We start from the raw sequence: 22,060 nt of genomic DNA, 5'->3' as shown, positions 1-22,060 counted from the left end.
GACATTAATTTCCTTCTGATTATCAGCTGGAGTCCAAGATACTCACCATATGGCTAAAGAAAGCAAGGGCTCTGAATAATCACAAGACCCCCATTATTCTGTCAATGTGAAGAAACAGCAACTGCTGCTACACCAATACATTTAATATTCTGATGATTCATGCCACCTTGCTGCCTAGAAGTCTCAAGGGTAGAACATTCCATTTGCTTATAGCAAACCTCAAGAAACAATGGCTTCTTCATGAAAATCTTTGTCATATGTTATGTATATGCTACAGAAGAATTCTTAAATTCCCTCTTGTAACTTCACGATACAAATGATCTACAAATATAGACTAAAAATCCATTCAGAGGTCCATATTCCATGTGCAAACTACTGCAGCGTTCTGTGACTGAGCTTTCATTGACCTGTATTGTCTAGCTTCCCATTACTAGTTCAGAACTCCAAAGGTAGGTTGAACACAAGCTATGTGTTTTTTCATAGAATTTATGTGGAAGATGACATCTTTTCTGCTTTGCAAGAAGTCAAACAGCACATTGTCCTAGGGCAAATACTTCTGTAAGCTGAAATGAATGATCAGTATAGATGCTTTCAGAATCAAGGCCCAAGGTCAGGAGACTTCCTATGCATGAGAACACATCAGGAAACAAGAGCTCCGTATTCTCACCAGCTGGCCAGGTTTGATTTTTATTCACATAGAACAACACTCTATATATCAACACTTGCTTTTAGCTTAAAGTCCTTACTCCTGATCACATTCATTCCTTTATAGTTAGTAACAGTAACATTCCCTTTTGCAGCTTGGCTTTGAGTCATGAACATGACTCTCCCTAACAGACAAGCAGGCACCAGGCTTCCTGTGAGAATGCCAGATGTCACTAAAAGGTATCACAAACATAGTTGTCCCCTTGTATTTTGTCTGTCAGGAAGATATACAGCAGTAGTATACCATGAAAGTAATGACTTGATGCATCAATATTTATAATACTTCTGGGCATCAGTACAACAATTCTTACAAGAGTTCATCTAAGGCATGTTTTCACTATAAGAACAGCAAATGTCATAAGAATGAATTCAATAAAACCAGCAATAATTAAGTGTGAGCCAGAAGAATTAGAGATCTCAAGTTACCCCTATAAGTTTAAGCGTTCATTTACAGTTAAATACCAATTAAAACATGCAGCAATTGCTTTTAAATGTAGTTATTCACTATTTCAAGAACACCTGCAGTATGTTATTGCAAGTATCTTAACCATGTATTATTTCATTAAAAAGTAAGTACAACCCACATGTTAATACTTCCTGTGAAGTTCTCGAACTTGAAAGCATTGAAGTATCATTCCTGTGAGGATGGCAAGTACTACCTCTAGTTCAGGAAAGCATGACTTGCCAAGGGTCGTAACACAGGTAAGGAAAAAGCCACCAACCCAGGGATCTTTAAACACTAGTCCTGTCACAGCTTCATATTAGTTCAAATGAAGTGATGTTCCATTATGTTTTATGATAACATGATCCTTACTACTCTTGTAAGACAGCAGCAAAGGACATGGGGGGTTAAAAATAACATCGAATCCACCAAGAACCCTCAGGTCAGAAGTATGCTCTTATTGTTTTTGGTAAAAAACCAAAACCAAACATTCCATCTAAAAATAATTTCTCCTTCACCATCTGAAGTTCTGTATTATAGATACTGCTGAACCACTACGATTTAAAGCTTAAGTTGTAACTGGCCTACACCATGCCTGAAGACATTGTTATAGTTATTTATACTCATCTACTTAACAAGAAGTATCAGGTTAAGCATATCCATCCTTTTCCAGACACCTTTTTTAACCTAAAACATTAACAAAAGTAGATACCAAGACCTTCAGTACGATTAGTTAACTACTGATGGATACAGAAGGTAGTAGTGGATGTGTAACTTGACTCTAGGTGCCATAATGAGAAGTCTGAATTAGTGCTTTGTACTCTCACAGCTGCAGCATGGAGGCATTTACGTATAAATAAACCCAACATCACACTAGCCATGTGTCTTTGTCCAGGGCTTGTGGATTTAGGCATCGGACCAAACCCACAGCTCCCCCTGCTCTGCAACAAACAGTTGGACTGCAACACAAAGATCCCCATTCAATCATGTAGCTTGTTCGGCTCTTCCAGGCTGAAGAACTCAGATTTTCAGACTGGTAAATACTAAATTGGCAAGTGTCTTAGCAGGCAAGGAGTGCTGCACATTCCATGCATTTTCAAGGTTGCGTTCCGTTTCCAGAAAGCAGTTGGGCAAGGATGATTGTGGATGACACTGGTTTTGGTTTTGAACCCTCAAAATCAAAAAAAGTGGAAAATGAAAGGAGTAGGGAAAGTAGAGAACTGCAAGACATCGTATTCACTAAAATTTAGTTGTCATTCACATTTCCAGATTGAGCTAAAGTGACACAATGGATTTGCCCACCTGTTGGGGCTGTTTCAGATGTTAAGCCACATCAGTATTCAGATAAACTTGCATCAGAGGAACAAAGTCTTAAAAATGTTTTGTACTGACAAATTAGAAGTTTGTATCGAAAAAAAAAAGTTTGTCCAAGGTCAGGCATTCAGGGGCTCTGGGTCTGATCTTTTCCTGGTCTACACTTCAGGTTATCACAGAATCGTAGTTCTAAAGTGGGATCTGGGATCTCACAGCACAAACACAAGGATAAGGAACCACTTAATTCACCCTGGGCTGCTCTTGCAGTATTAGGGAGAGAAGGAAGAAGTGTTTTAATAAGGATTTAGGTTCATCCACTTCTAGTCAATGATTTAACTCAGTTGCTGGCCAGTATTGCCCTTAAGCTGCTACCAGATGGCAGTCCTATTGTAGGAAAAATTAAAGGGCTCATGTAGTACAGAGATATCCATTTTCTTAAACCATCAGTAGCTTCCTGATCTGCATAGGAGAAAGAGGACAGAGGGGTTCTTTGAAGAATAAGACATAGTCTTTCTACCATTTTTCTCCTCAAAAACCAGACGGAGCTTCTATTTTTCCCAGGTATTATTGGGATAGTTGCTGCATTGCGTCAGTATCACTCTTACTTTGCTCCCTTTCCTATTGGAAGATAAGGCTGCAATTAATTTCTGTTACTCTGGAATGACTAAACATTTTCTAATAAGACAATTTTAAATGCACTGATGTTTGTCTTAGGAAATTAGTACTGTATGTCTCATTTGAGCTGGGAAGCAACTCCCCATTTCCTGATTTTATCAACCATGTTATCCTCAAATAACACATTCCTTCAGAGTCCTGTGGATATTTTGCCTCACGACATTTTTGATTCATCCTATGCAGGAAACAGGGATGGAATAGCAGATTCAGCAGGTGTACTTAAGGGAAAGAGAGATGGGAATGTCAGCTCTTCCTCATTTCCTATCTACCATTTTGCAAAAAAAAAAAAAACAAAAAAACGCCAGGAGTTGAATTTGCAGTAATAACCAAGAATAGCATATACATGCCAGCTTCCTTCTTGAAGCAATGTCCTCTCTTGTGCACTTAGCACTGATGCAATTTGCTGAGAAACAAGGGACAGCCACTTGTAGAACTGTCAGGGTTTTCCTGCCTACACTCAATACAAAATGTTTATACAAAGAAAATTAAGAAAAGGTCACTTCTCACCTTCAACACAGCTTTAAAAATTGGCGGTACAAGAGATTTTGACCAAAAAACCAGCCCTTAAAGGTAAGTTGTAAAATAAAATACAGCTTATGTTTTTAACAGGCAGCCTTTGCTTTATTAATTGTGAGAGAATTTACATAGTACAAGTTGCTACATAAAGTTACCTCTGTGATCCAGAGCTAAACTTAGCCTGAGGAAACCACTCACTGAGATCTGTCTCTTTGCAAGAGACAAAATATTAATGAAATTATTAAAACATACATTACTATTAAACACCACTCAGGGAGGCAAACCCTGCCATCTGTTCATTTAAACCTAGAAGTGCTGAACTTAAAGGTTTAATTCATAATTATGAAGTTAGTCCTTGAAAACAGTTTTCCTGATGGATTTTTCTAGCTCATTTTGTCATGATTAATAATTAGCTTACTTCTACAATAAACACGCTTGATTGACTGAGTGGAAACTAATAGAAGTATCTGAGAGGGTAAAACATGCTTGCACTTCATGTAGAAAACTGAACAAGAACCACAAGAATGACTTAAGACTTGACAAGAAGCAATGTATAAAGAAATACACAAGCAGAATACCAAAATGAAGGCCTCCTCACTGCAGGCTAATAATGCAGATGTACCATGAGTGCACACTCAGTAAACTGTACCCTAGCACCAGCTAGTGGTGAGAATTACTGAAGGGATTTTTACAAGAAAAATGAACATGTTTGTAATGGAAAAGCTTCATATTATTATACATTGCCTCCTAGCCATCAAGCCTGATTTTATTTTTAAAATGCTTCCAACAAAACCCAAGTTACGTATCTGTTTGACAGAGTATGGTCATACCACTTACATAGCACACCTCAAGTGTTTTTGATCCAGCTGCTAGAAGTTGGAAGAAGCAGGAGTACAGACAACCACCAGATGCTTTTCCCATACTCAGTGTTATTTCACCCTCAGAGCCAGCTTGTCACTACACAGTAGCAGGTAGCCAAAACAAGAGTTAAACACTATTCTTGCCATGCTTTTCCTTCTCCAGAGTATTGCCAGCATCTTCTCTCAAACTTAAACACAAAAAATATTTATAACTCGTGGTCATCCATTTTCTGGACCCAATCCTGTAGCATTCAAGTTTGTTTACGGAGATGGTCCTAAGACATCTGCTCTGGGTTGCAATGTATACAATCCAATGTCAGTTGATAAGTTTAAATCTACCTAAATTTAAACAGACCTTATCTTTATCCCTGTGTCACTGTGGGTGCAATTGAGATGAATTTTAACCAGTTACTAGCCATCACCTGAGTATACCCCTACTAAGTCCTACATAACTTACCTGATGAACTAAAGACCTCAGCAGCTTTCAAATTCCAGAGAGGGCAATGTTCAAGCGAGGCATGTCTATTCGTTCTTGGACAGAAGTCATCTGTCCTGTAAAACAGGGAAAACAAAGTCTTAGGCTCCACAGCCTGTGATCAAGGGATGTTGAAGTCGTATCACTTTGACACCATTACCCTGCCCCATCAGATATCCGCATTACCTTTTTGCTAAGGTCAGCCATATGGGAATGGTGGGAAGGCTACCTGGAGCATCCATACGGGAATGTGGGAAGGCTACCTGGAGCATCCATATGGAAACCAAATATTTAAGACTACCTAGGTGTGACCATATCATCAATTCCATTAAGCGCTCCTGAAAAGGAACCTCTCCATAGCTACAGGAAAAGAAGCACTTGTTGGCCAGCAGAGGAGGGACATATCTACAGTATAACAGGCAAGCAACAAACTCAGACCTTGAGGCTAAGTTAGAAAGGATTACCTAAACCAGAAGGAAGTGAAAGAAGCAGGAATACTAAAGTGCTTGAGTTTTAAGAATCTCATATCCCCAGGTCATTTCAAGCACAAGTTCCCTAAACACCTTAGTAGTTCAGCCAATTCTTTGTCTGTCAAAAAAGCTGTTTTAGAAAAAAAAATTGTAATATTACTTAATAGCTCTGAATTTAAGTAAGAAGTAACCCTAGCACCAGTAACTCTGTCTTTACCAGCAAAATGATTAGTTTAAGCCATAACATGCAGCACAGTGTGTCCTACATTTAAGGACAAACTAGAATAGCCCAGGAAGTTTTGATAACAGAGACCTTGTTAACTGGAACAAGAGAGGAACTGGCCATATTGGTATCACGTGGGTCTAGCTAGTTTCAAGGCTACTTCAGACCCTCTGATAAGAAAAACCTTTTATAGAAATATTTTCTCCTGCCATGGCTCATGCCAAGACTTCTACACACAAGGAGTTCCCTGTCTCTAGCCACATAGGAGTAATCTTTTCAGTCACCCTGAACATATTCAGTCAGACATCCAGATTTACAAGAAAAGTTTTTGCTGGTATTTGTCTCCCCCACACGCTGATTTTAGGTGCCTGAATGCTTAAGCATAAAATAACCTGAAAGGCTAACTCATGATTTTGGAGAGCACAATAGCAGCAATACTGATATTTGCAGAATACTGAAAAAATTTAAGTGTTCAGAACTTTAATCAGCTAAAGATTTGTAGGCTTCTCTGACCACCAGAAATAGCGTAAATTGAAGTGCAAGTCCACGGGACCACCACCAGGTGGTATATATTCTCAGTGTAAATGCAGGGGAAAAAAAGATGACTTCTACACACATAGCCAGACCTTCCTAAGCTTCAAGCACAAAGAGATGACTACACAACATAAGAAAAGCAAAAACTTCCACACAAAGAAAATTGAGGAGTCTATCCAGCAATAAAGAGGGGCAAGAGAGGAGCAAAGACCAACACAAGCTATGCCAAAACTAGACAGCTTGATCTCTCGTTCAGTGTGATTGAGTGATGGGTTCTGGACAAACAGTATCAACGGTCACAGATGTGCCCTGATACCAGTGAAGAATACTACAAGGAAGCCATAGAAGAGTGTTTGAGACACGGTTGATATTGGAAGCTGTATTTTTATTGTAACAATGGATGTTTCCTTCCTGTTCCCCTCACAATTAGCCAAAATCTGTCACCTGCCTTTTTAATGCTGCCAGTCTGTTAGCCTCACTGGTTTTCGATACCTCTGAAAACAAGGGGTGAGGGGCCTGCTACAGCATTTCTCACTGAGAAGATAGCACATTGCACTAAGCTTCACAGAGACATTTATAATTTAAATGAGCAGCTTGAGAGCCCTAGGATTCATACATAGAACATTTCTACATCACGAGTGACATGCTGAAATATTGATAAATAATGTGAGTTTCTACTATTTAATGACTCCAAACTAGCAATATTATCCCAGGCTAGAGATAAAACAGCATTTTGCTCCTCTACATTCTTTTTCACCTTTTGCAGATAAGCATACAATGCCACTCCTGAACTACAAATCCCTTTGTCCACATAAGAAACTCCATTTTTGTCAGTACTCTAGCTATTGCAGTTGAGATAAACACTAGCTCCTGAGAGAAACGTAGCTTTGAACTATGAGAAAGATCCTGCCCATTGGAGCCTGCCATAGCTTTAAAAACATACTGTCCATACTACAGAGATCCTCAGCCTCCTTTCAAATGTTAGGAAGGCCTTACGGCATAACAAGAGTGAGTCTCATCCAAATTTTCCCTTTGCTAGTGTGTTGTTTCAGGCAAAGCATTGAAATAACACCTAACATTCTATCTGTGAAAAGCAGCAGTTATTAAAGAAATTATTACATTGTTAATGTATAAAAGAAGGACATACACCAGATTCAGCCACCTCACATGGCTCTTACATTTCTTTAAAAGAAAAGGTGTTAAATACCAGCATCTTTCTGATCCACCTTTCACCTTTAAAAGCTAAATATTAACTGAATCACAGCAGCACAGAAAAGCGTAAGTGATTTGGAACTTGGACAATTAACAATAAAACAGGGAAAGCCAGGCTTGATTACAGGATTATGGGTCTCACTACGTTAGAAACATATGAAAAAAACTGTACTGAAGGTACAGAGGTATTTTACCCACACTCAAGGCATACAGACTAAATATATAACTGGTTAAGTGACAGCTAGTTGGAAAACAATAGTGTCTATTAACACTTGAGCAAAGCACAGCTGCTTAGACTAAGAGTGATGGGATAAGCCAAAAATACACAGGCTGGGAAACTACCAGTGAGGCCCCTAAGGCAGAATAATTGGAATCCCTGTAGTTCAATATATGTAATACTGAGCTGACAAATCATGCCTTATGCCTCAGGTTTCTCCAAATCTTCAAGTCTACTTTCGCAGATAAAGTGGAATTGTGTGTTTGTGGATATCACACGACTCCCTTTTCTTGGGTCTCAAAAGGCAACAGAAATCTGTGAAGATGATTATAGAGTTTAGTCCACAAGTCACTGCATGAACAATACAAGGATTCTACAAAGCAATTTTAATGCCTCCCATCTACCCTTTTTTGGTTTGAGTCCCACCAACACCTAAAGAGATCAGTATTACTATTAGACAGCATAACAACCACCCTCAAGTTATTTGAAGCAATTCCAAAAGCAAAGTGTGTATTTCCCAAGTGATTTATTAGCACACACAACTAACATTATCCAATGATACCCTTATAAAAGATTCACCAAGCATTTCACATAGATGCTGTTGTATTTGCAGTGTGGCTTACTTGCATCCCTTGTGTGTTCATTTTTTCTACTGTGTACAGTAGAAGTTCCTATACTTTGTCAGGTAAGTACTTCCACTACGACATCCACAAGCTACTATTCATCACAGGAATCCTCATCTTTACCCTGAGATCTAGAGCATTGATAATTGGCTTGTTGTCACATCTGTTTTTATTACTAATTCATTATTATGATGTAGGGGCTGGGCTACAGGCAGACAGACTCAATACAGTATTTTCAAAGCTTTTGATGAGACTTCTAGCAGACAGAAGTACCCTACCTCTTTCCACTCACTTCTCTTTCATGCTTTATCTTTTCTCCATATTACTTCTATTGTCCTGAATTTTGACAAGAAAAAGAATCTGCTGCAAGACACAGACAGAAATGCTATACTATGTGGTACTAAACGAGAACCTTCTACTATGTATATAGTAGTGATGCTTGCTTCTGACCAAAAAATTTCCTATTAATCTGCAATTTCTTTAATGCACTGAATAGCCTTTTCATTCTTTGAAAGGTCTTGGGGGATAATGAAAATTGCAGATATCAAGCCTAGAAGAGACTGCGCACCCCTGTGAACAGGAATGGAAACAAGGATACAGGTACAACAGCATATTTACTACTGAAGAGCTGACACAGTTGAGCAAAGGGCTTTGGAAAACCTATGGGAAGACCAGCACTACACACAACTTATTCTGATAATAATGTTCCAACTGTTCATTACCAAGACTACTGATAAACTAACAGCACCAGACAAGTTTCTCCCACTTTTTGCAGTCACACACATAATATGCTTATGACAGCTACATTTCATACAGATATTGAATGAATATTATCTTCTATGCTAAGACTTTTGACTGGAAAAAACCCAGTTCTTTAAAACACCTGCAAGGCTGAGTTCCTTACAAATAAAGTAAATGCAAATCAATCTACAAGACTATCCTGTCTTAAGGAGTGATTAGCAAGCTCTTTAACACATAGATTCTTTGTTTTTACTTACTCTTTCATAACAGTTAAAGACTATTAACTAACAGACTAAAAAAAAAATTTTTGAGTAATATAGTTTGTCTTAGCATTCAAAAGTCTAACACTTACAACATAAACCTCCCAAGAAACTATGAACTTTAATGAGAATGTTTTGAAAGCATTAACTTCTATTATCATAAAACCATAACCTTGTATTAGTAGTAATTACATACATAAAAGCAAACAGTTGGCACAAGCTACCTGAGAAAAGGCTGTCTCTAGGTAGCTCAGAGCTCCAGCTTTCCAGGAGTCCTTTCTTCACCTACAATATAAAAAAAAAAAACAAAAAAAAAAAAACCAGCAAAAGCCCAACAAAAAAAACCTAGTTAATAAAGTAAGTCATAAGTGTTAAAAGCAAGAGTTAGATAGTCTTCATAAGCAATTATACAGCTATAAACAATTTCATATTAGTTTAGCATTGTACATTAAACCAATGCTTTATCACACAATAAGAAATAAAGCTACATTCTTAAACAAGCAGAAACAAAGTTTAAAAGCCATCCATTAAAAAAGCTGTTCAAGAATAAGCACTTAATACTAAGATACAACAAAAAAATATTCTTAAAATCCTTAATTAAGCCAAGTACAAACCAAAAAAGTAATCTCAGCTATACAACATTCCCACTTTATCACTATACAAAACTAAGCAAAAATCTATAAGGAAATAAAAAAAAACACAGGAAAAGAAAGAAAGGCAGCTTTACTGAAAAGAAACTCACCTTCACACTCTAGCTTTCAGCCTAAAACTACTGGGCTCTTGCACAGTGCCTTTTAAAGTGACACCTCCAATCAGCAGCAGGGTGAGTCTTCAAATGAAGCCTCTGAAGAGTCAATACAGCTTTGACCAGGAAGGAGTAGAGAAGTAGTATCAGTATGTGATAAAAAGGCTTTACTCTTTTCAGTCTTAAATGAGTGAGTAAACATTACTACTGTAGTAATGAAGTTATAAAAATGAAATACAATGAATAAACTGTAAGGCAATGTTAAAAATATCAATGTTTTGTATTTCGTACTCTAAGTTTGTTGGTTAATTTGTTGATACCTACCCTGCCTAGGTTTACAGTCTCAATAACAATACCTCTAGAATACAGGAAAAAAAGTTAAATAAGAATGCAATAGGTAACTCATTTTTTAAAAGGGGTGTGTTTTGAGCTTTTTATGAAACTTCTAGAGCTATAAGTATGTTGAGGAAAGTCATAATTGGTATTATTTGTGATACTTTTGGGAAACTTTGTACTTAATAACCTTGAAGGTCGAAACATTCATACTCTAGCTGATATGGTACGTATTTTGTCCTACATTTTTGTTTTCTCTGTTGTAGGCATAAGGCTCTAACAGGTCAAATTGGGAGCCTTGTTTTTTTTTAAAATAACCCCAAAACTTACACAGGTGTAGTTAGTCTAGCTTTTTTATAGAATGAAATGTTAATATAGCTAAATTAGAATTAATCTAGCCTAATAAGATAAATGTATTTATATGAGGATTTGTTACTACTAAAATTAGAGGTTTCAAAACAGATTTTGGTATACTTAAGCAACATTTTGAAATATAAACCCATCCTGAGCGCTCCAGGTGGGAAGAGCACCGTGCCCTGTTATTGTTCAGCTTGCTGTTGCTTGGCAAAGTTAAGAACTACCACAGAGGCATTCAAATTCTCTGGCTTCAGAGTGTGCGCTTTCCTTACGCTTGAAAGGTTATCTTTGTAGCTGTGTTTGGAAATATGGTGGATTGTTTTAAAAAGCTTCACTTTGACAACAGTGGGTAGGCAGGTGATTTGCTTGGCTACTTGCTAAGGAAACCTTCCAGCTTTGTGGAATAGGACTCATCTGCCTGGTACTATATGAACACTTCGTGTGTCAGCTTAATGACAGTTTTAATGTTAGTCTTTCGTGTACATGCACAATGAATGTGAAATCAAAATAATAAAAAGAAATGTAAGAAATTTCTGAACTTTAGACCTCTAATCTGTAACTGTATTAACGACTCCCATCTCCTATGGGTTTCATTCAGAAGGTTTTCCTCTGGAAGATGACAAATTCTTAATCTTTCCGTGTAAAAAAAAAACCCCAGTCCTAGCCCAGAAGATTACATATCTTTGACAGTACTATGAATACAACATTTAAGTGAGAGAGAAAACCATTTTGCTATTCAAATAGAAGAAAGGGAGACACTGTTATGCCCTGACATACAGATACGAACATGGCTCAGGCGGCGACTATGGGCTTTTTTTTTCCCTCCTCTCAGGTACTTGCTCAGAAACGACAGTGATCAAAGCTTGATTTACACGGGACAGCACAGTCTATGTGCAGCAAAACGGGTCTCAGCCCGAGACCGCCAGCGCAGAGAAACGGCCCGCGCCTCCTCGGGGGGTCCGATCGTTCCGTACATCGCCTCCAGCTATTCAAATAATTTCCCCTCAGCCGCTTTTTTGTTTTCAGTCAGAGGCGAAGAAACCACCTCCCTGCGGAGCTGCGTTACTACGAAAAGAAGGAAAACAGGGCGCAAAAAAAAAAAAAAAAAAGGGAAATAGGGAAAGAGAACCTGCTCTCCTCCACAGCTCATTGTCTGGGATCAGGGTGGTGGCCGGAGGCCGCGGTGCGAAGGCCAGCTCCGGATGAGCTGAGGCGGCCTCGGGGAAATACTGGGGGTGCAGGGGGTGCGTGGGGGCGGCCGGGAGCCGAGGCGGGGCGGCGGCCCCGCTCCGGAGGGGGTCCCGCGGCGGGGGGAACCTGCCCGCTGGCCTCCCCCCAACGTCACTTCCGAGGCTGGAGACAAAATGGCGCCCGGATGGTGCCGGAGCTGAGGCCGCTCCGCGCCGCTCCCAGGCGGGCCGCAGGCGGCGGCAGCGGCGCAGGTGAGAGGGAGGCGGCGGGGGGGCCCCGGCACCCTGCCCGCGGGCGCCGCCGCGCCGGAGGGCGGGACGGGGCGTGGGGGCGGTGGGCAGAGCCAGCGGCGCGGCGCCGGGGGCGCGGCTGGGAGGGGGCCCGCCGCGGGAGGAGGGGACGGCGGCGGCGGCCCGGCCCGGCGCGCCGAGGAGCCTCCTTCGGGGGGGTGGAGCCGCCCCGGGGGGGGCCCGCGGGAAGGTGGCGGCAGCAGGTGTGAGAGGAGTGAATGCGGGACTTGCGCCCCGCGGGAGCCGGCGGCGGGGGAGCCTTGTGGAGAGCAGGGGGCCGGGGAGTGGAAGCCGGGGCGCGGGAGGAGGGTGGCGGCAGAGGCCGGCTCGAAGAAGGTGCTCCATCCCCTGGGCTGCCCTTTCAGGTTTTGTTTTTTTTTCCTTGAAAGTACTGCCCCGGAGGTGTCAGCTGGCAAAGCAGGGCTCTATAACCGCTGCCAGCCTGACGTTGCGAGATAACTGTTGTCTTCCAAATCGTTCGTAAGACATGGTCTTCAAAAGTTTAGGTGATTCGCGGGCCATAAAGCCCGCTGCGGATCAATTGTCTGCCCAGCTGGGCGCGCGGGGGCTTGGAGAAAGGAGTTTTAGGATTGGTTTCCTCACTGGAAATGCCTTTCATAGGACATGTTCCATAAATCGGAGGTTTCTTTGTGAAGATGCAGTGGTACCATGGGGGAGAATGTTTGGGGTGAGAGATAAAATGTGTGTGCGAGGCATCTAGGAGAGATCAAGATGAGTATCTTCAAGTATTTGAAGCCAGAGCAGCGTGTGGAGCGCTGCTGGTAACTGTCATGAGCAGGTAGCTGAAGGCTGCAGTAAAGTTTCTAGTGGTTCCAAATTCATGTGATACTGTAAAATTTCCATTTTGAAATAGTAAAGAAAACATTAAATTGTTTTCAACTGTTGAAAAAGGAAGGGAAGGTGTCGTGTTGCACCTGCTCTCTGATGGTTCAGTGGCAAGAGAAATATTTTTCTTATTTTACATTTGAGTAATCAACAATGGGCAGCTCTTGAAAACAATAGGGCTGTTTGCATGTCTGATGCCACTCCAGTTTGCTCTTCCCTGTCTAGGCTCTTGACTTTGGGCATGTTATTTGGATGCAAAGTCTTTCAGTTTATTCACACATACTAAGTAGATTAGGAGAGTTGGAGACGCACAACACTCTGGTATGTGACTATCATGTTGTTGTCTTTTGACACTTGTCACATTTTAATAAAAATGATGTGCATGTTAAGGATTCACGTATGCTTTCCTTGGTATAGACAGAGAGGTCTCCAGCTCTTCCAACTGTTGAAATACGTGATGGTGTATCAGAGATGGCATCGGCACTCTTCAGATAGAGAACTGCATCACTGATAGATGGGGGGACTGATGTTTAAGAAACAAAAGAACTACTAGACTTGTAGAGACAGCAACGAGAGCCATGGAGTGGTACCTATTGGTTTTCAAGCATATAGCTGCCAGGATTTGCTAGGGCAGAAGGGTCTCAGCAGCCTGTCTGCCCATGGCATATAGATAATGTCTATGGTCTCAAAAATGAAGCCAACTTTCCCTTAGTGAAACCCTAGTTATGTTAAATAAAAGACAGATCACTGCTATGGATAAAATATGTTAGGTAGAAATGCCATGATGAGTATGGTGTTTAGAGATTCCTGAATTGATGCTTGTTTAGTGTAGATATGGGGATCCGAAGAACACCACCTTCCAGATTAGCGTGGAAGACTGGTGAAGGATGATGAAGTGCTTATGTACATTTGTATAACCCATCCATATTGTTCTATGTGAATATTTGCTTGAACATGGAAGGGTAGTAAAGCAGAAAGTTAACTACTATTTTTCTGTAAAAACTAAAACGGCTCTTGAAGTCCATCCTCTAGTGCAGTCATGTCCCTGTTTCACTGCTTCATATAAATGCCTTGATCCTTAGGGGTGTAAACAAGTAATAGTATATAAAAAGGAGATTTGAATATTGTTGCATACTATGTGGCTGCCTGTTGAAACCAGAAGTTCAGAGAGATTTAGAGATGATCATTCTGGTAATGTATTTCTGTACCATTAGTATCCTGCTGATAGTTTATTTGCAGTGTGCCTGCAAGACTGAGGATCTCAGACAAGTCAAGAATGAGGATCTCAAACCAGGAAAAGATAAAGATAATCTATGGCTTATAGGAACAGCATGGTACCTTTGGTCATCATGAGTCATTTGCTTCCTGGTGGAGATTGGAGACTGCTACTTGTATGGTTTTTATCAGGGATTTATAAACAGCTGGAGTTCATAAACTCGTACGTGTTGAATATCTGCACTGGCATAGCTTTTTAAAGTACTGCAGTATATTTGCTGTTGAACTTGTGAAAGGGCAGGTATGATCCTGATACTTAATGACTCCCCCCCAGTGAAATAACTTCTCTTGCCAATGTGATTTTCTCTGATTGTCTTCCTAGCTGGAAAAATATTTCTTATCTGCCTCTGTATAAAGCATGCCCATAGACAAAAGAGGGAGGCTGAGTCCTGTATTGTAAAAACAAATGACTGAAATGGGGTTCTACACGTAGTGGTAGTAAATCAGCAACGTACTTGTCTGAGAAAATTTTCATTTCTATTTACTCTCTTTGCAAGTAGCATTAAAAGTTGTACGTATGTGTGAAGACTGGAATGGCATTTCTGGATATTTGCAGCTGTTAGAGACTTCTTATTTTCTGTTGCTTCTCTTGACCAGTTGCTGTTTAATTAATAAACTCAGGTTTTATTTTTCTGTTGGTGATATCTTGGCATGGTTATCTGAAGAAACCTTTCTGAGGTATAACAGTTTGGTTACATGGCAGTAAGCAAAGCTTTTTTTTCCTAATGGACAATAGGTCATAGATTTTAGTGTTCAGAAAATCATTGTTTGCCTATTTTGTTTTCCTCCATTCTTCTTCTAGAAGTCTTGAGTAACTGAAAATGTTGTCTTTGCAATTAAGTGTCCATAGATAGTGCTTCTTGTTTCTATCAAAGACATATTTTAATCTCTCAGAGTTAACGTGAATTTAAAATTCTTTTTTGGCAAGATTTATTTCACCAAATACATTGAAAATTTATGGATTAGAGTATTTTGGTATTGAATTGAAAAAATGATAAATGTCCAGATGTAAAAAAAAAAAAAAAAAAAGTGCTGCAACTGAAAACTAAAACAAAGGAAAAGGCAATTTCCAAAGCCCTGCAGTATCCCAGCCCGACCCCCTGGTCATTAGGAAAGCAGGCTGTTGAGACTTTCAAGTTTTGTTCCTGGTTCTGCAAGGAACATGTTTTTACCAGAGCAGTGATGTAATTTGTGTCCCATTTTCAGCTTCCAGACCAGGATTGATATTCTTATGCCTGTTTTTTCCTTTCTCTGAATTGGAAGCAAGATTATCTTTCAAAATGCTTTTTGATTCTTTGATTTTCTAAAAAAAAAAAAGCCCCACATACAGAAACGATAAATATGGCTTATAAAAATCAGATAATAGACTATTTAGTACAACCTCAGAATGCCTACTAGAAGTACCATCTGATTTAGTTTGAAAAAGATGATCTGTAATGTTGGCTTTGTAAACAATTGCTTGCTCTTGTTTGCAAACTTTATTCTCAGTAAGTTTGGTTTCTTTTTGTTTTTGTAAGGGAATATTTAAAGTTCTTAAGTGTAGAGTTCAGAAAGAAGGTCAAAATGGTTTTTTTGTTACATGCATTTTGTTTGAGTGACCACACTGTTTCCTCAAGTATGTATGCCTTTTATGTTCTTATCTAAAGAAATATAATTTGTTGCCTAACAGTGAGCCTTTCTAAATACACTTTTCTGAGGATTACATGATGCAATAGATCTTTTCTCTTGTGTTTGTTTCCCAGATGCTGTAATGCCTTGAGAAAGGGCATAGTATTTTTGTACTTGTGAGATACAGTAGTAGGTAGTGGTTTGAAGTAAATATGATTTGGCAATGTTTTCTGGAAATTAATTTTAAAAATGCAGGTTACTGGTGAGCAGGCTTCATTTTTGGCGTAGAACCTTTATCTTAAGGACTTTGGTGAATCTTCAGGGTTTACTGTGGTAGATGTTATTAACATCTACCTGATGTTATTCAGGTTTTGACAGGTAGGTGCAGGTGTATGTTGCTGTTGAGTATGGAGGAAAGGTTGAATGGAAATAGCTGTTACCTCTATTTGATGGAGCTGCTAATGGGACTTTTTCAAAGTACTAACACAGCTGTAGATTATTGCTAACTTTAAGACTGATTTAATGTGGTCATCATCACTTCTTTAAACTTAACATATCACAGTTCCCCTGATGACAAATCAGAGCAGTATCATTTTATTTGGGGCTTTCCTGGAAAATCTTGCATTGGGCTTGACTGTGTAACTAAAAAGTCATTAGTGGCTGAAATGAAAGCCTGTTCCTGCTTGCAGTGGCAAGGGTAAATACGTTGTTGGTAGCCATTGATCATATGGGGAACTAATATTTGTGCAGCAGTTCTAGAATTTGTTCATGTTTTCTTGTTTTTGTTGACCTTTGTGCGCTAGAAGTTAAACCCCAAATTTAGTGTTACAGATACTTGGTCTTCTGTTCTTAAGTCACGTTTCATTTAGGTGGAAAGAAAACCAATGACTGTATATAAATCTGCATATACTCTTTAATTTTTTTTCCACAGTGCAATTAATCTTGCTTTCCACATAGTTGAGTTCATTGCTAACAAAATAGGTAACATGGAGGAAGGGAGGAAAGGTGGGAAAATATTTTCAGGCATTTTTTCAGCTCATATGTGTAACTTGTCAGAACTGCAGGCGTAAAATTTTAAGGTGAAGTGTGTGTTTTAAATAAATAGCTTCATAAATAGTTGTTGAAGCTTTTGGTTTACTGTAGCTTAATTTCTCATCTGATCATATTTTATGGTCAACTGGTTCCTCTGGTAACTTGTAGCTGGAAGAGTATAGAGTAGCACAGTCTGTTAGGAATCTACCTAAACTGTGTTATGTGGACTTTTAAATACATCAGTATGTTCAGATTTGTCATATTTTCCTAAGAAATATCATTGGGAGGTTCGGGTATAACCAGTTCTATAAAAAAGCTGAATAAAGCATTTAAAATTTTTTTTTTTAAATACCAGGCTTATTTTTTGTTTTGAAAATTCATTGAAAACAGTATTAATTCTAAACAAAATAATTTTGAATGAGTATATAAAATGCAAGAAAAGTGTATTTTTACTGCTCAAATGAAACAAACTAAAAAAAATATTTTACTTCGTTACAAATTTTTGACTAATTTAACAACTTGGGTAGGAAAGCTCAGCTTAGGAAATTTTCAGCTTGACAGGACTTTCCTTGAGCATTGACCCCTTCAACCCATCACTTAATTGATATTTACTTGTGTAAATTCTTTGCATTCAGTGGCTGAGTAGTGATGGTATTGAATGTTTGCTTCTGTAAGACAGCACTTTAAATCCTTATAGCCTTTACATATCTGGAGTTCTGGGTTAAATGCCTTCCTCATTTATTCAGTGTTGAAAATCACGTATGTATGTCAGATGACTGTCATTTACTGCAGGGTAACATATGTGCATTTCTTACAGTAGGTTTTTTTAAATCGCTTTGCAGAACCATGGTAGAAAATGGTTATGTGAACAGTTAAGCCCTTGTCGTTGAGGGACTGATAATCTTCAGTGAGAGGAAGAAGAAAAGGTAGAAATAGGCGGCTGGAGACAATAACCACTTAAACGTGTATGCTACAGCCATAGTAGCGCATGAAGCTGTGCTCTAAAATCATGTCAGTAAAAGGTTCTTGCTTTTGTTGTCTTTACATAAGTAATTGTTTTTTTGTTTTCTAGCCAAGTATAGAAAAGCAAGACATTTGTCACTAAAAATAAGTTGTTTTTCACACTAGGAAATGTTTTGATGCCTCTCTTGCTATCCAAAATATTTCATTTGTAAATTGACATTGTGTGGGTATTGTCCCAATGAACAATGAATAAAAGAGCTCTGGATTTTTTGCTGTTACTCAGGCCTCATCCCAAGTACAGAGGTTTATACTGACTCCAACTTTTGCTTTTTCTTTAATCAGCATTTCCATGTGCTAAGGCGACTTTCAGCAGATGACAGGCAGTCTGTGGATCAAATTTCAGAAACCATTTGCCTAAAGCATTTGCGTAAAAATGTCTGAAGTAGAAGTCGTGTTTGTCAGGAGGGGAAATGAGTTAAGATATTGAAGCTGAGGGAAGTAAAGGGTATGTGGAAGACAAGTGAGAAACAACTGTGCGCTAATGCAGGAGAAACTTAGAGCCAAGGGGACGCTATTGTCATGGCAAGATATAACAATCTCAGGAGTGACTGTAACGAGCGATGAAACCTGGGGAGCGTTCCCTACTTGTTCGGTAGTTTCTAGGTGCTGACTATGTGCTCCATCAGTGGCGGAGAAAATTTTAGAAAATCAAATGCTTGGGATGTATCATTCCTAGGAATTGATTTGTATTTGGCAGATGTACTGAAATAAGTTAGAAAGTTGTAATCGTATGTTCCAAAAGGAATATTTTTCTTCAGATGTTTAAAAGCTGCTCAGATGGAGCTCCTCATCCTGTAACGGGTCTTTGCTGGCAAAATGTAAATCCCACAGCACCAGTTGCAAAACTGGAACTGAAATACAGATATGTCATCTGTTTGTCTAAACGCTAACGTAGTATGGAAATGTCAGGACAAAAGGAGTTAATCCTGGAAGAGCTGTATACAATAGAAATATCCTTTTCAAGAAAGTTTTTCCTTTTCTTCTGAATTTCTTAAGCATTGCAACTTCTGTGTGAAGCGTGGCAGTATTTTCACTGTTGTTATGCAGCATTAAGAATTCTTGCAGTGCAAAGATGTGAAGGATTATATGAAATTCATTTGGAGTATATTTTGCTTGACTGTATTTTAAATTAAATTATAGTGTTTGTATAAAGTAGTAAAAATTAGTTAATTGCTGTTATAATAAGAAAACTAAAAGGGGGAAGAAATAGCAGTACTTTACGTGTTTAGGTACCAGTTAACCTTCAAAAAGGGTACTGTTCATTTATTGAAAATTGTATACGACACCAGGAGGGATAGTGTTTCCAGCAATAATGCTTTTTTGTATGTATTTAAAAAAAAAAAAACAAACCAGAGGGAAGCGAGTTGATGTACTGGACTCTTAGATATGGCATCGTTCTGATTAGTTTTGTCATAAGTCATGAGTTTCCAAACTTGATGCCTACTTGAACTAAGAAATCTTTCAAAATCTCAGGCCAAATGTGTTAGTGTAATAAAATACCTTAATAAAAGGCCCAGCTTTAAGGAAGAATTTCCTGTTTCTAATACGGGAGAGTGGAGGCTCAAGCACATGCATTTTGTTAATTTGGAACCCACTTAAGGTCTTTCATAATGCTTTGATATTAAATTCTGAAGAGATCTGACTCCTGAAGTTCTTAAAAGTACTCAATCTTGAGCAAACTAACTTGTTTTTAAGAACAAATGGAACAATCATACTTGAACACATTTCTGTTGCATCATCAGTTAAAACTGGGAGAAAGATTAATGACACATATCTGCCTTGAGAGTATTGATAGGCATTTGAGCTATAATAACAAAACTATAGGTTGGAGCAGATTTTTTTAATAAAGCAATATGCTGCTTTGTGACAAATGCTTTAGGAAGAGAAACTACAGGTCTGTGTGTACTTTCAATTCAGTTTTTATTTTGTAGGTAGGTACGTGTTACAATTGTCTGTTTTTCTTTTTAGGGCTCATGTAATCAAGGGAGTTTCTTTGTTGTGTGTATCTTTTCAGAACACAAAAGGAATTCAAAATGAATCAGGTGAGTATAAATGTAAGACTTTATCAAAATATTCTAGATGTTAGAACAGTTAATTATTAATAAGAAAAGTAAATAGTCCTCTAGAAAAGAATTGTTCTTTAAAATCTTCAGTGCCATTAAATTTCATAATCCTCCTTTCCACAGCGTGTATGCTTGTGAGATTTATTTTATTTCATGGATTTAAGTTTTTTGTGTGTGTGAATTCCCTTCAGCAGCCTGTGAGTTATTACTGCTGGCACCTCCTATAAGGACACCTCTCTAGAAAAATCTATTTTGTCCTGAGGTTTTTGGTAATAATTCAGCTCCTTATAAAAGTGCCTTGAAAATTGAAGGCTTCCATTTTGTTTTTAATGTTTTTTTTTCACCACTTTACTGTTTCAAATGTGCGGTGACCCATCTGTCTCAGAAATTGATTGATCGGGAAGTTTTACACTTTCCCAGAACCCTAAGCATTTCCCCTAGAATCAGGTGAAAAGACTGGGAGAGTGTATTTCTTTTGTGATGCAGTGCTCTACTATATGGATGCAAGAATATCTGGACCGGAGGGTGTTGTTTTAATCAATGTCAAGTGTACATGATTTCATTTTGCATTTGTCTGTCCAAGTAGGAATTATACATCTGTTTGTCTGTCATGCACAATTGTATTCCTTAAAGAATTACTTACAGAAAAAGTACATATTGCCTTAAATTTTTCTCTGAGTACTTCTCTTTGGATGATCTTACAAAGTCCCTGTGGCGTGGGAATGTGAACGCGGGATATTACACTGAAGGAGTGCCATTTTAAATTTGCTAAAAAAGTTGGCTACGAACAGAAGCTTTTGTAGCCAGAAACAGCCACAGTACACAGTTATGTAAAATGCTTTGTATACTTTTTTATTGATGCCTGAACCTAATAAGTGCTTTTATTACCCTTTATGCCCATATTTGATCAGCAGCAGCATTGAATACAATTAGCGCTTTGCTGAAGTATGTTCTCACTAAAGTTATAGAAGTATATACAAAATATATGTAATTACAGTGTGAAATGGCTTGGTTGGATGTTTCCAGTTGCTTTTTTCCTCTGATTTAAAGTGAAAAATCATCAATATATATATGTGTATTTAAAAGTAAAAAGCAAAATATAATCTCTATCAGAGCCTTAGAATAGGTGTTGTATTTGTATTATATCTATACAAAATTATAAATCATCTTATATATATAGTACAAATAACATTTGCATTAGCACCCTTCGAAGCATTAGTAGTCTAGTTTAGGGTAGCTGGGTTAACTGTTGCTTCACAATTTATTTCTAATGAGACTTGAAATTTTTTCACCTGAAAGGTTTGTTTCGAATGCACTCAGTGGCATGACGCAAACAGCCTATTGCTCTGTCTGCTTGAATAATAATCCTGCTTTATTAGCAGTTCTGATAAGCTTTGGATTCTACTAAAGTTCTGAAAGCTGTAGATCTTAACTGCTCTCATTGGCTGTTTCCTTCCCATTTGTGTGTCCATGTCCCCTCGTGTTCTGTCTGTTGTGTCCCTCTGTCCCCGCCAATCCGTTTCTAGAACTAAGATTTCTGTGCTGTGTGAAAACAAAGTCTTCATCTTTCTTGTTGTGACTGCTAATATTGCTTATGCAGCGCTGATGTACGTCCTCTTACAATGAAATAATGAGCTGGCCCTGCTTCTGGGAGTAGTTACAGTAGCTTAGAGTCCTTCTTGGTGTTTCTGGCTCTCGCATTTGGTTTCCAAAGTGTACAGAGCTCTCATGGCATTTTATTGTTCAATTACCATTTGTATTAAGTGTGTATTTAGCATCAACCCTGTGGTGTTTTTTTCTTGCAGTGCCCTTGTCATTTCATTCACTGTTGACAAGTTGTAGTGCCAGGTCTGTATAAGAAATGTTTTTGCCTGATGCCAAACGTCTTTCAAGTGCTCTGTTCTCATATTTCTTTCATTCTGCTTGTCTCTGCTTTTTGTGTGACTTCAGTGACCCTGAAACTAATTGGGCTATTGTTAATTTGGCTTATATGGAAAGACTGCTAGTTTTGTTGTGTATCCCATAGAAAT

At 38.6% G+C, this 22,060-nt stretch overlaps 2 protein-coding genes across 9 annotated transcripts in view; one reads left to right on the top strand and one right to left on the bottom strand.

Annotated features, from left to right (window-relative positions):
* The window catches only part of LRRC38 (leucine rich repeat containing 38), a 69,299-nt gene extending 59,181 nt beyond the window's left edge, over window positions 1–10,118 (bottom strand). For 4 of the 5 annotated variants that reach the window (XR_012663683.1, XR_012663685.1, XR_012663686.1 and 1 more), the window contains exons 1-3: window positions 10,010–10,118; window positions 9,492–9,552; window positions 4,970–5,064 (exon numbers count right to left, since the gene is read on the bottom strand). The gene's annotated coding sequence lies outside the window, so the exon portion shown is untranslated. Of the gene's footprint in view, window positions 1–4,969; window positions 5,065–7,683; window positions 7,959–9,491; window positions 9,553–10,009 lie in introns of those variants that run through there. The other variant, XR_012663687.1, reaches the window with a different exon arrangement.
* A 1,917-nt stretch (window positions 10,119–12,035) lies between these two features.
* PRDM2 (PR/SET domain 2) overlaps window positions 12,036–22,060 on the top strand; it is a 76,392-nt gene continuing 66,367 nt past the window's right edge. For all 4 annotated transcript variants that reach the window (XM_075113667.1, XM_075113665.1, XM_075113669.1 and 1 more), the window contains exons 1-2: window positions 12,036–12,144; window positions 19,936–20,009. In XM_075113667.1, coding sequence (XP_074969768.1) covers window positions 20,001–20,009 — 9 coding nt within the window. In that variant the 5' untranslated portion in view covers window positions 12,036–12,144; window positions 19,936–20,000. The remainder of the gene's footprint in view (window positions 12,145–19,935; window positions 20,010–22,060) is intronic.

This window comes from Phalacrocorax aristotelis, chromosome 19 (genome assembly GCF_949628215.1).
Source record: "Phalacrocorax aristotelis chromosome 19, bGulAri2.1, whole genome shotgun sequence".
Lineage (NCBI taxonomy): Eukaryota > Metazoa > Chordata > Aves > Suliformes > Phalacrocoracidae > Phalacrocorax > Phalacrocorax aristotelis.
This window is presented reverse-complemented; position numbering and strand designations above follow the sequence as displayed.